The sequence below is a fragment of the Crocodylus porosus genome, unplaced genomic scaffold (assembly GCF_001723895.1).
Source record: "Crocodylus porosus isolate Cpor-Errol unplaced genomic scaffold, CroPor_comp1, whole genome shotgun sequence".
Classification (NCBI taxonomy): domain Eukaryota; kingdom Metazoa; phylum Chordata; order Crocodylia; family Crocodylidae; genus Crocodylus; species Crocodylus porosus.
The window spans coordinates 1,741,276-1,758,470 of NW_017728911.1; the positions used below are offsets into that span (position 1 = coordinate 1,741,276).

Genomic DNA, 17,195 nt, shown 5'->3' on the forward strand with positions numbered 1-17,195 from the left:
ACTCTTTCCATATCGTCCACGTCCCTCTTGATGCATCAGCGTAACTGTTTACAGCTGGTTAGACAGCTTGGTTCAAGCAGTGAATAGGATAACAAGTGGAACCCAAGAGTACCTTGAGGTGCAAGTTGGAGACCTTTCTAAAACAATAATCTTCTTCATATGATCCTACCTCTATTACTTCTATTATCTGACCTAACACATTAAGTCTACACGTGTCCAGTGTCCATCAATAACAAGAAAAAAGAAAATTTGCAGATAGAGCCAAAAAGAGAAAGAAAAAGAGAAAGGAAGAGGATTCCTCTCCCCCATTATATACTTATCATCTTATTACCCATTTTATTTTAAATCATCTTGGATACCTCAGATCTGTTCTAAACTTCCCCATGTCTTAAAAACCTAATATACTTGCTTTCACCATTTTAACCAAGGGCTCTTACTCAACCTAATGGTTTAGCTTCACTAAAATCAGTCTATATGTCATTTGGCTTAAAAGTTTTGCTTACATCTGAGCTTAAGTAAAATGTAAAACTTTCTTAAACTTTGGGTAACAGCTGGGCAGGTGGTCACCAGGACAGGACAGAGAAGCAGAATGGAGAGAACATATTTAATATCAAGGCACAAGTGACCAGAGCAACAGGAGAGCAGGGGTACAGAAGATTGTCTGCCTGCTCTGGTGAATTCTGCGATACGTTACTTTGTCTCCTCCCATACTTGGAAGATGAAAAAAATTTTAGATTCACCAGAATGTGCTCAACGGCCTGTGGTCTACCCACATTGGTAAAAACTTGTCCCTGGAGACATTTTCTACACATTGCCAACTGAAGAACTGCTGCGACAAAGCATGATGCCCATTTTTATTGGGAGCTAACTCCCAGCTTTGCTGTGAGGGGGGAGTCTAGTTTTTTTTAACTCGGAGGAAAAAGCATCAGTGAGCTAATTTGGTTGTGCTCTCAAAGTTCACAAGCCTCCATTTTAGCAAGTTTGCTGCATCACGTCCTGGACATCCCCACTTCCAGCAGCTGGGTGTCTACCTTTCTTCTGACGTCTCTGGAAATGACATCTTTTCCATTATAAAAATGAGACAGAATTATTCTGAGTGAACTATACTCATCATCAGCCAAGATGTTGTCAGTGCAGCTCAAATCCTTACTAAGATGCATTGCATTAATGAATAATCTAGCAGGAGGGAGCACTGGAGATACTGGATAGGTTCCAGAACTCATCAGTGACCTCTTAGCCTAAGCAGACACAGAAATGGGTGCCAAAGCTAAACAAATGCTGACTTTACTGAACAAGAGGAGGCAAACCTTCACTGGCACGGTTGTTAAAGAAAAGGAGGCTCTTGCCACGTTGGCAACATCATGCCAGAGTGATGCAGTTTATGAATCTGCCTGGCCCCATTTCAGTAAAGAGAAAGAAAACCTGGCAGTCCAGGTGTTATGTTTACCTTCACAGCAGCATAATCTAGAGGCTTGTATTCTATCATATATTCATCCAGAAATACTTTAAAGGTATTGACCCAGACTTTGACAGGTGATTCACTCCAGTCCCTCTGTTCAAGCCTCATGGTCTTTTCCAGAATTTGCTCGAACAAGGCATACAGGTCTTTATACCGGATGCTTTTCCCGTCATCCATCTTTTAAGGAAACAAAATGAGGAGGAAAAAGACTTTTATATACAGGACTTTTCTACATTGCCTCATAACTGCTACTGCATCCTGACCGGTATTCTTGTGCTTTAAGTGGAAGGGTTGGATGTTTTCTAGGACGTATTTTAGAGCTCTGGGAAATAAATGGCCATGTCTTGTAAAGTACAATGTGAATTTACATAAACACTTGAAGGGCAGAGAGTTCCAGAAGACACCCGGTCATCACAATACCACCAGTTCGATGGAAGGATGGAAGCCACATTGCACTGCACCCTAGCACAGAAGACAACCAGTCTGCAGGGTAGCTTGTTGGTCTAGCAATATGATTCTTGCTTTAGGTGCAAGAGGCCCTGGGTTCAAATCCCAGGATGAGCCCAAGTTTTTAGGAGAGGAACTGGGGTCCTGGAGAGTAGGGGAACTGGGTGCCCAAAATAAGTGGGTCTTCCTTAAAGGGATGATACTCAGAGCCCAAGGGGTGACACTCCCAACAAGAATCAAAGGGGGCAAGAGTGCTCAAAAGCCCCCCTGGCTCACCAAGGGCATTCAGGAATGCCTGATTGCCAAAATGGAGGCATACACCAAGAGGTTATCACCAAAGAGGAGTATACCTCCATCACTCGGGTCTGTAGGGGGGCTGTTAGGAAAGCTAAGGCAGATACAGAACTAGGGCAAGGATCAAGGACAACAAAAAGTCCTTTTTTCAATACACAGGGAGTGTGAAGGCGGCACTGGGTAATGTGGGGCCCCTGCAGGATACTGCTAGACAATCTGGTGGTTGCACCAGAGGAAAAAGCAGACCTTTTTAACAATTTCTTTGCCTCCATTTTTTTGTGCAGGGACCAGGACCCCCCCACTGAGATTCTGGACTGACTCAGGACAGACTCCGCCAGGCCTAGGGTCAGGGAGGGCAGAGTTAGAGAACTTCTGGAGGGGCTGGATGTGTTTAGATCGGCAGGTCCAGACTCTCTCCACCCCAGGGTGCTGAGGGAATTGGCAGGGGGTATCACGGGGCCCCTGGCACAGCTTTACAAGCACTCGTGGTGCTGTGGCCGGGTGCCGGATGACTGGAAGAGGGCCAATGTGGTCCTCATCTTCAAAAAAGGGAGGAGGGAGGACCTGGGCAACTATAGGCCCATTAGTCTTACTTCGATCCTGGGGAAGCTCTTTGAGCACCTCATAAAAACCTGATGTATGAAGCTAAGTACCACTGCCCTGCGACAGTGTGGAGGGGGTATTCCTGCTGAGAAAGGTAAGATCAGGAAATCATCCTTGAAGATGCATACCTTTACTGAAGTAAAAAGCATCTGCGTAGAAGGTAGGAGTGTGTTGCTTTATAGGTATATCCAGAAGCACACATTATATGCAATACACATTTTGAATCCAAGAGAACTGGTTTCCCTCCATCCCCCTAAAAAATTCTGCCAATGTTTCCACGATGCATTTAAACCCAAAGTTGAGTTGAGGGCCTTCATGAAAAGTGAGGACTCTTTTTCTTCTTTTCTCCCCATAGAAATGATCTACAAGCTCCAAACTTAACCGTTTCCTGCCACATGAAAGCTCACTTACCGCCAAAGCCGATGAGTAAAAGCTGAAGATATTTTGCCGGAATTCTTTCAAAGCTTTCTTAAACACAACATCTACAAGGGTGTCCTTTTTGCTGTCTTCATTATCCAAATCATTCATCTGGGAACCACAGAAAAAAAATGACCGCATGAATTTTATGTGGCAATCTCACTTGTGCTTTAACAAAGCTTTGCATAAAATAAAGTAATATTAAAGCTTAAGTGCCCTGTTATAAGCAAATTATTCAATAAGAACAGCATATACTTTCTGATTTCTGTATGCTTTAGTGCTTAGAAAATACTTCCATAGTCACTTTCTTGCTTAGCTAGCAAGCCAATTAGTTACAAAAGTATGTAACAATCTTATTTTGTCCTAATGGCAGCGGACTTAAAACAGCCCATTGGCTGATCCATTGTTTTCCTTCCAACTGAACTAACAGGAATGTTTTTCCCAATACTAAAATACCTGGATTAATTAACACTGTCTGCTAGGTTAACAATGGCTAGAATTTAATATAGCAATAGTCAAGCTTACAAGCTTTTGACCTACAATTGCAGTCTCAAATATGGTATTAACTTTTCCACAGATGGACTCAATACAGCAATCCTATCGTAAGATGTGACCCCGACTCTAAGCAATAGTGACATTTTGTCTGCCACCTCTTCTCTGCTCTGTTTTTGCTGACCTTGACAAAGGCCTGTACCTTTTTAAGGAGAAACTCATCCATGCTTTTCAAGTCACTGGCACTGGTTATGATCTGAAGAGAATCATTCTGCCACTGCACTGGCTCCAGGGCCACATTGCTGATCTTCACGCTGCGCTTGCGCTTCACTTTGGGAGATGGTTCTTTGTTCTCCTTGAATTCCCTTCTGTAGATGCCCGACAGCTCTGGGCTCCGTGGCGGTGTCAGATGGTGTGGGCCCAGGTCTACAATCAACATAAGGTGTGGGTGGGGTGGGCAGTAAGAATAATGAAGTAAACTAAGCACAGTTCTTCTGGAGTGAGTGCCTTTCAGAAATGCTATAGTGATGTTCATTTATAATCAATTTTAGTTCTGCACCATAGGGTGCTGCAACACACACTGCTTTTCAGCAGCTTCGGCATCAAGTGTAGCGTGTTTGCAAGCAATAGAAATGGCCTTCCCCAAATGCTAGTACTGCATGCTTACCACCTGGGACCTCAAAGTCAAGCTGGTTTGTCCGTTTCACCAACAATAAATGCAATGCGATTGGAAACTGGGTAACTGCTCTGCTGAGAAAGCTGGAGCCAGGAAAGAATCTAACTACTCCTCCCTGAGTGTCTTTCCAGTTGCACAACACAGTAACTGTATATAAGAAATCATCTTGTAATCTGATACGCCTCAGAGTGCTCTCATGGAGCAAATTTATAGGGGAGGGAACTGCCATGTCATTTTGTACATATCACTTATCAGAGGCAAGTTTCACTTCTTTGTTACCACCCTCCCACCCCCAGGTCAAATTGGTAAGACCCATCAGCCTCTAAGGGGTGCAGTGAGGATTCATTATATGATGCTTGCACAGATTTGAAAATGGAGTCTTCCAAGCATGATAAAAACAGGTGCACTTTCCAACTCAGAAGTCTGGGCAAGCAGCTCTGTATAACAGAGCACACACCCCTTGCTCCACATCCCAGTTCTGCATCCTGTGCAGTCTAGGAGTTGCTGGGAAATATGAGAAGGAAAGGCATCTTCTGCAGAGGTATTTTCTGCAGAAATCCTTAAACATTATACAAAAAAAAAAAAGAGAGAGAGAATGAAGGTCCTTCAGCTGTTAGGATAAACGATAACTAGAGATCAAATATGAGATGTGCAATCCTTCAAGAGACCCAAGACCAAAGCTGTCAGATACTTGCAGCCATTTTGTAGCTGCCATACCCCATGCAGGGACTTCCTTCCTTTAAGTTATTGATGTATATATCTGTAATTTCAAATCCATCTTGAAAAAGGATGTGTGGGGGTGCGATTATGATATACCTTCACGAGTAAATGGGATGCTTATCTTGCTGGGATCCTATGACCCCAGCTGACTTCCTGCCCTTTGGGCAGGGGCTGGACTCGATGATCTTCTGAGGTCCCTTCCAGCCCTAATGTCTATGTCTATGAAATATAGCCTGATTTTTTAAAACTACTAGCGTGTTTCCTGTCTTCAACTTACTGACCATGTCATCACCCATCTCATTCGGAAAGACTCTCTGTTTCTGAGTTGGGAACCATTATCATTCTATCATCCTGACATACCATCTCATTTATTCACTATTACAAACTCAAGGATGCATTTTAGCCAGCTCTGGTACATAATGTCAAAATGAGGATGTAAAATCTTTGTTTGATTTCCAGCAGTCTGCCACTACACATTTTACACAGGGTTGGCAACTGCCTGAAAAAAAGAAGCAAAACCAAAAAACAAAACAATACAAAACAAAACAACCTCCCCCCCCACCAAACAACCAAGAGCTTGATTACAGCTTTGCCTCTGAAGGTAGACGTTGAAGGACAGACAAAGCAGGAGTGCAGCACCTTGCAGGGAGCGTTGTCTCAGGGTTTTGTAGCCCACAGAGCCCCATTATCCTCTCAGCTATGTGTTGCTGCTGCTGAATCCTATCTACTGCCTGTAATACTACCAGGTCACAGGTAGGCCTACAGTAGTTCTTTAGGAGTCTGTACCGGGACAGGGAGTATGGGCCAGCAGCTGTAGCCTGGGTGGGGGGACGGATGACTGTTCCCCATTTACCTTCTCCAAGCTGTAGGCCAGGAATCATCTCTCTGCCTGATGCCTCCTGCTCTGCATACAGCTCAAGCAGCTCAGACTGGGTAGCCAGCTTCTCTCTGGGAGTTTTCTTCTCTCCCTGTTTTCCTTTTGCCCAGAATTTCATCTTGGTTCGTTGAGGCCTGGAAATAAGCAGTATTTTACCTAAAACGAGCTCATTTCTGTTTCTAAACAATAAAATCTGTACAAGCACTTTCTGGAAAGTTCATACAGTGACATAAATTAGTAGGTACTCCTGTTCATCCTACTGTGTGCCTGGTCTTTTGAGATCAACAGGTATGTCATCAGCAGGTCTCAGAGACTGAGAAGGCCCTGCCAGTTAAGTCTGCTGATACCTTTCAGGACCAGAAGTTTGTACAACTTCTGGTGGACTTATCCTCAGCATCCAGTTTTGAGCTCTTGGTCTCTGGCAGGTATGATGGTGAACAGCAGGTGACTTGAGCAGTCACTGGAAAACTTTTGGCTTGGGAGCTCTTCAGCAGACCCACATGGCAACCATGATCAATCTCAGTTCCCTTGGGGCATGCCACTGATGCAGTAGATAAGCCCAAGATGGTCAAAACGACTCGTCTAGTGGCCAGCCCAGCTGTAACCATTGGGAATTCTGCGTCCTGGATTCCAACAATTCGATTAGGAACAACACTTTCTTTGGAAGCTCCAGCTACTGTTTTTTCTTAATGACAGGTCTGGCTTACTTAATTCAGATACATACCGAATCATAACTGAAGATGTATTTACATTCAGTTTTAAAGGGAATTTGAAGAGATTTCCTTATAGAGAGATTAAATCACACTCTTTACTGAGAAAGGGGCCTTACACTGGATCCTTTATTAAGTGGCCTTGTACGTTCTTCCTTGTTGTTTCCTTATAGGACACAATAAAACGTTTCTCACAAAAACTTATTACTCTACCCAAGTCTGGGATTTGTTCTCCTCCTTGTAATTATAAATTAAAGGCTGCATTTTCAAAAACATTTGCTTACAGGCACGCACAATGGGATAGCCTCACACAGGAAATTTGGTATTTATCTGTGACAATTTAGCCACGTAACTCGTTACACCGGCTTGGTTGTACTGTTCAGTACAACATTTATCAATGGTCAATAAGGCATTTTACTTGAGAAACATGCCAGTGACTCTCTCAAGTTTAGCCTTTGGAACACTTCTTGAAGAGAGAGCAAATCCAGGGACCGAACCCATCACACTAATGTGTGGCAGGAAACAAAGATGACACAGGCTTGTATACATGCTGCCCCAGGGTTTCAGCACCCAACCCTCCACACTGGACCTTTCATACCTGCCATCGGGAGCTAGATTCTTCTGAACAGTGGCCAGCTTCCCAATCTCCCCCTGAGACATTGTTTTATGAAGTTTGGTTTGGCCTTCGCCTGATGCAAATCGCTGTGATATCTGTAATAATTACAAGAAAAAACACTTTACAAACAAGACCCCCTTGTGTTGCAGGTGACAGAAATCTAGAGCTAATGAGAAATTCACCTGCTGCACAAGAAACAGTGAAAAATGTTACATGCTATTGCTCACAGCAACTTGATTCCTGTTTGGTTGTCTAAGAATTGACTAAGAGGTAAACAGTTAAACGTACAGGCATAGTTCAACCATCTCCAAGTCCACTTACAGGAAACGAACTGCCTAATGCTTCCTAAAAGACCGCATTTCACGTACCATACAACATGCTGCTTCAGCACCTTATTTGCATACTTAACTTATTTTCACACAGGTATAATAATAAATGTTCTTTTCTCAAGAGGAATCCCTTAAACTGGGAGTAGCAATAGATACTTTCAACTTCTACACATCACACCACATTTTCACCAATGCAGAGCGCCCAAGAACGTGCAGTCAACTGGATCACATGAGGGAGGGAAAGGACTATCTTTTCCTTTTGGAAGAGGGATGTTTGCAATAAAATTTCCAGCATGTGCTCCCAGCAAAAAAAAAAGTAACAAGGCCAACACGCTACACCATACTCTTCATCATATTAACATATTGTCCTGATAAATCTCACTGTCAGTATTCAAAGCTTGCTCTGGCCTCACTTGGAAGGCAAAAGAAAAAAAAGAAAAAAAAGATATGCCCAGCCTGCTAATGCTCTGACAGGCTAAAATGGACACACCCTTCTGGAAAAAGAAATGTAAAATGTTTATTTTCAATCTTTAAAGCATACGGGATTTCGTAGTTCCTGCCACAGTTTAAAACAGCGTGGGTAAATTCTGGCAGTGTGAACTGAACTGACTATTAATGATGGAGCTCATTAAGTTCAATAAAAGTTCCCTGAAATATAATGCATGCTATATCTTCTAAGGTTTTATGTAAAACTCTTTGAATTTAAATTTGGCATTATTTTTACTGCTTCTGATTCAGTGGGAAGCAATATTGCAGAGACTGTGTTTTTCTAATCTCCCTTGAGTGTAGGACTAGATAGGCTGCTATCACTGTTATGTCTCCTTTGGTTCAAAAAAAGACAATCAGTCACTGTTCCAAAACGTGTTGTCCAAAACCATGCCTGAGGCAGTCAGTTGGAGATGTTATCTTAATCCTAATCTCTTCATGTATTTATGCAGCACCCAGCAAGTGGCATCTGGGCATAAAAATCTATAATTGGAAATATTAAATATAATCAATTCTCTTTTTTCTTCCCTAGATGTAGGAGAAAGCAGTTCAATTCATATGTTGGCTTCTTCTGTGCTAAAAAAAATAAAACAAAAAACAGTGACATTTCATCTGCAGCGAGAAGCTCTATAGATATTATAAACAGTGAGATATATGTGTGTGTATATATATATATATATATATATATATATATAATAGACATCACTGAAGAGGGTATTTGGGCATATTGAAGACGAGGATTAGGAAAAAAAATGGTCGTTTAATCATCCAGCTTCTGAAAACAGTGCTGGATTCAGCAACTCCAATGTGACTGCTGAAAGGGGCAGCAGCTATTCCTTTCAGGTTTCCCATGTAAAATGCATAGATTATTACTGAAACTGTTTTCAACTAGAGTGGTAATTTCTGAGTTTGACTCCTGGTTGTGACCATCTTCCTGACAAAAAAAAAATGTCATTTTTGGCATGATTCTGGGAGCTGAAAGCTGTACTTTATAAAACCAGACAGAGCGATATAATCAAAAAGACAACAGCAATTTTTCATGCTTACAATACCCTTATCCTAATATCTTCCTTTCCAGTGAGATGAATGTTAAGAGGCACGGTAATATATTTCAGAGAAGGAGAGGGAGAGAGACGGTGTTTGGACTACACGCTGCATTTGGTTTTTTGGTTTCAGGGGGGAGTGCGTTACTGAAAAAACTTGCCAACCAAATATACAGATTTGTTTAATGCTTTTTTTCTTTCAATATGCACTATACTCTATAGTTTCTATGAATATAATAAAATGCTTTAAACAGTTATGTAAAATCTTGATTCAAAGGCAGTAACAGTTGGACCTTTTTAAAAAAAATGTGGCAAGCCTTTATTTCATTTCCTTCATGTATGTGGCTTTCTGAACATTTAAAATGTTTTATCTCTTATTAGCCACGAGATGGCATTACATGAAGCACGCTGCCAATCTTGAAACAAGGAACTGCAGCAGCACAAATACAAGTTCCCCTTTTCAAGCTTGTGAATTTTCTCTGACAAAGGTCAACTGTGCAATGCAGAGGTTAATTACAAAAATCTGAATCTCCTCACATTATATTTGACTAGACTATTTAGTGTTACATTGAAGTAATATTTTAAAGGCTCTTTTTACTGAAGAGAAATAAGGCAAAATATCCAGTTCTTCCTTGTAAGTGACAGCAGCTCTTATCAAAAATACATGGATGCAGTCAAACATCTATTCTATTAGCTGGTGACTCAAATGCTCATGAAAGTAGCTACAGTTTATACATATGTTTCATACAAATCAACCTATTAAAAATAGTTGTCTTAGGGTTAGGCAAGCCGGTCAACTGACTGGTCACATATTGTCGAACGACTGGTCAACTGACTATATATTTTTTTTGACTGGTCAAAAATTATGGCAATTTGACATAACACCCCCCCCATTTGTTTTTTAGTTTTCTTGACAGAAATCTGATTTATATTTTGGGACACGTTTCTTAATGGAAAATGTATACTTTTTCTGTGTATTATTTGGCCCTACAGGCAATTTTTTACTATTTTTGATTGATATTTGACCAGTCAATTAACCAAACTTTACTGACTGGTCAAATACCCAATCCTAATCTGTCTTAACTGCAGCTGCACTTCAAAGTAGCTTCCATCATATTTCTCGATCTCTTATTACAAACATCTTTGTCCTTCCTGACCTATGTAAATAAGAGTCTTTATAGGGGCAATATAGCTCCTGAATTGCATGCATGCATTTTGGGATCTTCTACCAGCTAAGGGAATGAGAAATATGTACACGTTTCCTGCCCTGGCCTCTACTTTCTGTGCTTCAGTTTAAAAAAGAGTGGTGTGTTGGTTCTGGCAGCACCGCTTTGGGTATTTCCAAGAGCAATGTGGAAGATTTGTTGTGTTGGTCTCAGGGCCAATACCAGAATGTCCTTCCAGCTCACAGCTACTCCATACGAGCCCTGGTATCTGATCTTTGTCCACAGCAAAGACAACAAGATCTTGTGTACATACTGAGGACGTACCAACAATGATGGCAGTAGTGCACTTTTTGGGCAAAACGCAGAACATCTTCATGTTTTTTTAAAATCAAAGACAAGCCATGAAATTAGATGATACACAACATGTGTATGATATGACGACCAAAGATGATGCAAGTTTCTTAGTAATAAATATTTTGAATATGAAGTGATAAAGTGCTTAAAATAATGGATGCCACAATTTCCTACCATGATATACAATACCTTATAAAGCCGTCGTAGACAGCTTGCTTGCACACATTTTCCTAGCTGTGCCCTTGTCTTGTTGATGTTACAAGGACACATTTTATGACAGTTTGAGATATGATCAGTTCTACTGAAAGGGCCTTTTTATCGAAACAAAACGCAGCGGCGAGATAGCTGGCATTCCGACGGTTGGAAGTTGGCAACAGACTTTGAAACATACAGCGCAGAAAACGTTGGCTGATGGTGCTACTGCATGATGAAGCGGATAAGGGGTATATGGGATTATCCTTAAACTATTATACAATTTTTAAGTGATTTTTCTAAATACCATCAAGATTGCACACTGCCCTCCTTTACTTTGATTCCTCCATATCTTTTGAGCTATTTTTCTTTAAAAATTAAAGAACTGCTTTAGCAACTCACTATATTCTTGAATTTAAAAGGTACTGAAGTCAACTTATAAAGCTCTACATGGGTTTGGGCTTTTTCTAATAAAGAGAGTGTCTCTGTTCCTGTTGCAAGTGTGAATGACATGTGCCCCTGGGATGGATGTTTTCAAGTCAGGTCTCAGCTCTGAGACAAATCTTTGTCCTGAATTTTAAAAGCTGCTTTCTTGAGCTTCAGGGCAGACTGCAAGGTGTATATTCTTTACATAGGCTAATGAAGGGTGTGGGCTTTATGGAGCTAAGTCTTATATGAGGGAGGGAAGATTATTCTCTCTGGAATAAGGTGACCTATGCTCAGATTTACTGTCTTCATGCTGCACAGATACAACTGCAACAGATTAAGAAAACACTTTGCTGGATGGAGGGGTTTTCATAGGATTCACTTCCCAATTGTAAGTAACAGTTTATGACAAAGGCTATTATTTCCTGCATCTCAGCTGAATTCATCATCTTATTTCTGCAAACTGCTTACAGTTAGATAGTGGGTGACCATACAGATATTTTGGTTTGTGAAGTCAAAACTCACACCAATGTTTTAAATTAAAAAAATGGGGTGATATCATCATAATGATCATCTTATCATCCATATCATACCAAACTCCTTATGGCAAAAGGGTTTTGCTTCCATATGCAGCATGGAAAGGATTTCACTCTCTTCTCTAACATACAATCTATAGTTATCATTTTGCAATTATAGCTAACTGCTTAACAGAATACTTAAATTCATCTTAGTAACCAAGCTCTCATATAGATGATACAACAGATAAACTCTTTAGAGCTAAAGCTAAAGCAGAACCATCTGAGCTACAGGCTCCTAGGAATATACCTGACTTTTAAATTTGTGCTTACCACACTGTCTCTTTGCTAATTATCCCAGTGAGTTAGAACTCCCCAAATCCAGGCTGCCATTGAAGAGACAGCTTCATTTTAAATCTCCTTCTCGTTAGTTATATTTCTTTTATAATTGGTTGTCTTAAACAATTACCCCCAATGTTTACACTTCCGATTTCACCTCTGGTTGAAACTGTCGATCAGGTCACACATTAGTATACAGCAAGGAGGCAACATGTTCTAATGTTCCTCTAACTACCACTGAGCTATATAAATTAAGTGATTTTTGCCTACAAAAAATTTAGCGTCTTACCATACTAGGTCTCCACAAGGGCAGACTAGTAATTTAACGGGTGCCACTGGATCATAATATGCTTTATTTATCAGTGTCATGTTGCATTACTTTAATGTATTTTACCAGCGCTGGATAACAGCCAGCATACCCAAACCATTTGGTGTGAGAGATGTTTTTCAGCAATTAATAGGTTATGCAATAAACTCATTTGTTTTGCTTTGTAAAAGAATCACTGTGATACAAAGGAAGATTGGTTGGCTCTTCTTCATCTGGCATTGAGGTCACACAACATGACAAATTTACATGCACATTGACATACTCTCTGCTGTGTACTGAAGCCAGCCGACATCGGTATTGCTGTTTGGTAGCCTGCTTCATCATTTCTAACAGCCTGTTAGGCCTTGTGTGGGCAAAGCTATTAAAACCTAAATGCTAATGAGCTGCTGGAAAATTTATCACTTCAACAGTCTATAAATTGCGCAGGTCTAAATAACACGAGTCCAAAAGCTAGGCCATTCTGAAACAAAGAAGCTAAACGCTGTCACTTCCAAGACCTGGTTTCAAACCTAGTCAGGAAATACAGCTGGAAACACTGCATATATTTACAAGACAGAGACATACAGTACTTATATACACACACGTATCTATTTCAGCATATACTCAAAAGCAAATTCCTGCTTGCTCTGGGCCGTACTGCGAGGCAAGCCCAACCACCAGGTAGAGCTAGTGATGGAGTGCACAGGGTAAGAGTGATATAGGAGAGATGATACACAGTGAGTGCCAATGAAGACAGGCCTACAACTACTTGCATGCAATGGCTGCTGTTAAACCAGGTGAGCAGAATCACAGGAGCAGTTCCAAGAAGTGGCGTGGACAAGAACCCTTCCAAGGATGGGATCCTCAAAGCAAAGTGAGCCCAGCACCCTTTTGCATCTCAGCAGAGGTTTCCAGTGTGAAAGACTTCTACTGTTAACGAACTAATGCTTTGTAAAAAGGGTAAACGTTCAGGTACACAGCATGGCACACAGCTTATGGCACTGCTCACACTCAGAGTACAAATGAAGCCTTTTTCATGGTTTAGCTAAAACAAATTTGAAAGAAAAGCCTTTTTTCCCCAGATGTTTGATCTATATACAACCTAAAGCAGCCTAAGAGCCAAACAGCACTGCATCAGCATGACCAGAATATATTTGGAGTCTCCTGTACTTATTCTTTTTTAGAGATACTATATAGCACAGGGGCGGGCAATTATTTTGGGCGGAGGGCCGCTTACTGAGTTTTGGCAAGCCATTGAGGGCCACAAGACAGGCAGCCAGGGGCAGATAAATATTAATTTTCTAAATTTATTAGGGGCCCCACGGGCTGAATAGAATGGCCTAGTGGGCTGCATCTGGCTTGCGGGCCACATTTTGCCCACCCTGACGTAGCATCAGTTATTTTATTCACCACACGCAACCCTCCACTCTGCCCAGTTTTGCCTTCACAATCTATGCTGGTGTGTGAAAGCACATTACTTATCTTCACTCAAAGAGGCTCAATGAGTGCATCTTCTCCATATGGAACTTTCTTCCAAATACTGATAGATGTTTTAAAATCTATGTAAGCAAATGTTGCTTCGCTTTCCCTGCACACTACGCTGTTAACCATAGCGGAGACAGAATTCTGACTATTGCAGTGTTGTCAATGCATACTGCCTCCAGACGCTCAAACTCAAGGGGGGGAAAAATCCATGCCAAAAACAAGTTTCTTTGAAGTTGTTTTCCTCAAAGAACAAATGAAGCACCCCTTTTCAAATGTGGAACAGGCAGATGGAAAGTGCAATTGAAGATGAGCAATCAAAGCCAATAGGAAAAATATAAAATGAAAATGGGGAATTTTTTTGAGATGTTGTTTAATCAAAGATTTGGTGGGGGTATAAGATGACAAATTTTTTGCTCACATTTTTTCCAATCAACTGTACAATGAAATGTGTCGAGAGAGAAAGCGATTAGCAAGGATGTTGTAAACAAGGGAAAAAAGGGAGAACTGTGGAATGTGATAAACAGTTTTAACTCTACAGGGGATCTCCAGTCCTGAAAGCTTTCCTTCAAGCTCTTTCATGATTCTGGCAGAGTGGTCACCAGGCAGGTACTGCAGCTATCTAGCTTGAAGGAACACTAGAAGTGATACTTTCATTAAATGCCTTGGTTGTCAGATCCATCCTGAAGGAATTCCATGGTTTAACATATACTTTTTTGTACTTTTTTTTTTGCCTCTGCTGTGTTCTGAGTTTACCCATCTACAGCATCATTGCAAGTGGTAGAAGCAGCAGCATACGGAGTCAGTGCAACTAAGGGTTAGCAAAGAAAGGTTCCCGCACATTTGCTCACTCCCTTTTGTTTCCCCAATGTTGTAAAAATTACCATTTCGGAGTCACTGTGACAGGCCTGCCCAAGTCTGGCTGCAGGCCCTGGCTCAGGGTGAGGAGGTTGGTCAGAGGAGAGAAGGAACTCAAAATTGTCATCGTAATCATCTTCCTCCGTATCCCCCTCCCCATCTGCAAAAGTACCTCTAGTCAAGAAATCGGAGCGCGTCCGCGCCATGCGGGCTTTCTTTTTATGGGCCGGTCGGGCAACCTGCTTGACCAAATGATAAAACAGATAACGTAAAAATGTTTCAAATGAAAAGGCGATTCTGTTGGTGTTTGGCATCATAGCGTAGGTCAAATATGGCCTTGGGAAATTCATGAGCAACACTCTACTGCACGTAGAACACACAAATATCTCAGGTAGTACGGGGATCAGGACAAAACAAAAAAAAAAAGAACAGGGAAAACGGACAGGGATGGATGTTACTACAATGTATGTAACAAGACAGGACGGCATTCTACAGTGTTTGCCATCAGAGATGCCCCTGGGTCAAAAATGTCTTGCAATTATGCCCTGTTGTGGGGGGTGGTCCTCATGTTAACTAGGGTTTCCCCATGAAAAAGTGTAAATGCGAGTGCCTCCCTACCCCCAATGGGCTCACGATTTAGCAGTGCCTGCCTGTCAGTGTTCTTTTCTCTGCAAATACATGACAGGATACTGACAGAATAAATGTTTGATTAAAAAGATAAAATAAGAAATCTGCAGCTTACCTCCCCTCGGCCTGGCCCGGGAACATTTAGTGGCTTCCTAGGTAGATCATCTTTTGAAAGGCATTGATCTGAAGACTCCTTGTTGAAACTCAACAAGAACAACAACGACAAAAAAAAGACATTTAGATCTCCGCACAGGTTCACCCATAGAATCAGCAACATTCCTATCTCAGCACATATGATCAAGGCCAAACTGGTATTTGATTTTATGAGTTTAAGAGATTGTTTTACTTTTTTTCCACCTTAAACTTAATACCATTAGGAATTATAAACAGAACTCCTGCCTTTCATCCAAGTATGAACCATACTGACTATGAGAAGGGACTGTTTTAAAATTACTCTGCGATGCCTTCTACAGGGCCTCTCATCAGGTCTTATATTCCAAAGTGTAAGCTCTTTTAGTCTTCATTTTGTCCCGTATTCAGATCATCAGGTTCACAGTTGGCACTTATGAGTGAAGTTAATATTACCAAGTAGGTGTTGCTACCCACACCCTTGTTCGCCTCTCAGTCACCTCTATCTTCTGTACATGGGTCCAGGTCAGCTTCCCTGAGGGCTACAAGAGTTCTACCCCTGCCCACATTTAAAGTCTTCTTAGCAGCCTATTCATGCCTCATTGTGCATACCAGGAGAGCTCAACCCCTTGTCTGCAGAGACATGTCATCCAGCCCACAGGTTCCCAACAGGTCTGGAAATTTGGGGGCAGCGGAGAGATGGCAGCAGTTGCTGCTTCCCTGCTGCCAAATTTCCAAACCTGCAGGGAGCCCCGCAGGCTGGATAACATAGCCCTGTGCATTACATCAGGTGTGCAGGGCCCGGCGGAAGCAATGCAGGACCCAATTCTGGTACGCTGGAATGGGTGGAGGTGCTATGGGACCAACTGGGGCATACAGGGCTGGGGAAGGCAGAGCGGGACCTGATCCTGGCAACTGGGACCTAAATGGCCCACAGATTAGCTCCTTGCCACTCATCCAGTCAACATGGCCAACAGATAGGGCACCACTTGTCTATAATAAGTCTTCTTCTTTTGGGTATTCTATATTCACTTGATCCTCTCCAGAGTATGAGCTCCTCAGGACAAGAAAGAAACTAAATAAAAGAAATTGATTTCATCCGCTTTCTTTCCCCATAGCATATGAAGTGACTAGTATGTAGCAAATGATACTGTAACCAAATTAAACAATGATTAGAGCAATGAATATATTTATGACCCTTGCTTCAGGAGCTGCAGGGGTGGTGGTGATTGGAATTATAGTGTTAAATCACTACGGACTGCTCTCTGCATATAGACATAGCCTAAAAGATCAAACCAGTCTGAGCTACAGCCTAGAATAGGAGGGAACATCAATGAAGAACCTTATACCAACATCATAACCCATCCCCAAGAATGAACTCACTGCCAATTTACAATCAGAACTGCACATACAGTGTATGCAGCAGTTTCAGATTACCACTAAAAGTTTTAAATGTGTAACTTTATACAGAGTAGGACAAAAGATTGTGCAGACCTCACTTCCCACAAACAAGAGACCTGCTCAGTCATTTATGCCATTTCCCACCAGGTGCTAGACTGATTTCATAGATTTCATAGACATCAGGGCTGGAAGGGACCTCGGGAGATCATCGAGTCCAGCCCCCTGCCCAA

General features: G+C 41.7%; 1 protein-coding gene across 2 annotated transcripts in view; it reads right to left on the reverse strand.

The window, feature by feature from the left end:
* MYO9A (myosin IXA) overlaps positions 1-17,195 on the reverse strand; it is a 317,277-nt gene that overhangs the window by 22,332 nt on the left and 277,750 nt on the right. Inside the window, exons 26-32 of one of the 2 annotated variants that reach the window (XM_019533260.1) lie at positions 15,551-15,638; positions 14,835-15,047; positions 7,294-7,406; positions 5,962-6,119; positions 3,915-4,138; positions 3,215-3,331; positions 1,448-1,636 (exon numbers count right to left, since the gene is read on the reverse strand). In XM_019533260.1, the coding sequence (XP_019388805.1) occupies positions 1,448-1,636; positions 3,215-3,331; positions 3,915-4,138; positions 5,962-6,119; positions 7,294-7,406; positions 14,835-15,047; positions 15,551-15,638 (1,102 nt within the window). Of the gene's footprint in view, positions 1-1,447; positions 1,637-3,214; positions 3,332-3,914; positions 4,139-5,961; positions 6,120-7,293; positions 7,407-14,834; positions 15,051-15,550; positions 15,639-17,195 lie in introns of both variants that reach the window. The other variant, XM_019533261.1, reaches the window with a different exon arrangement.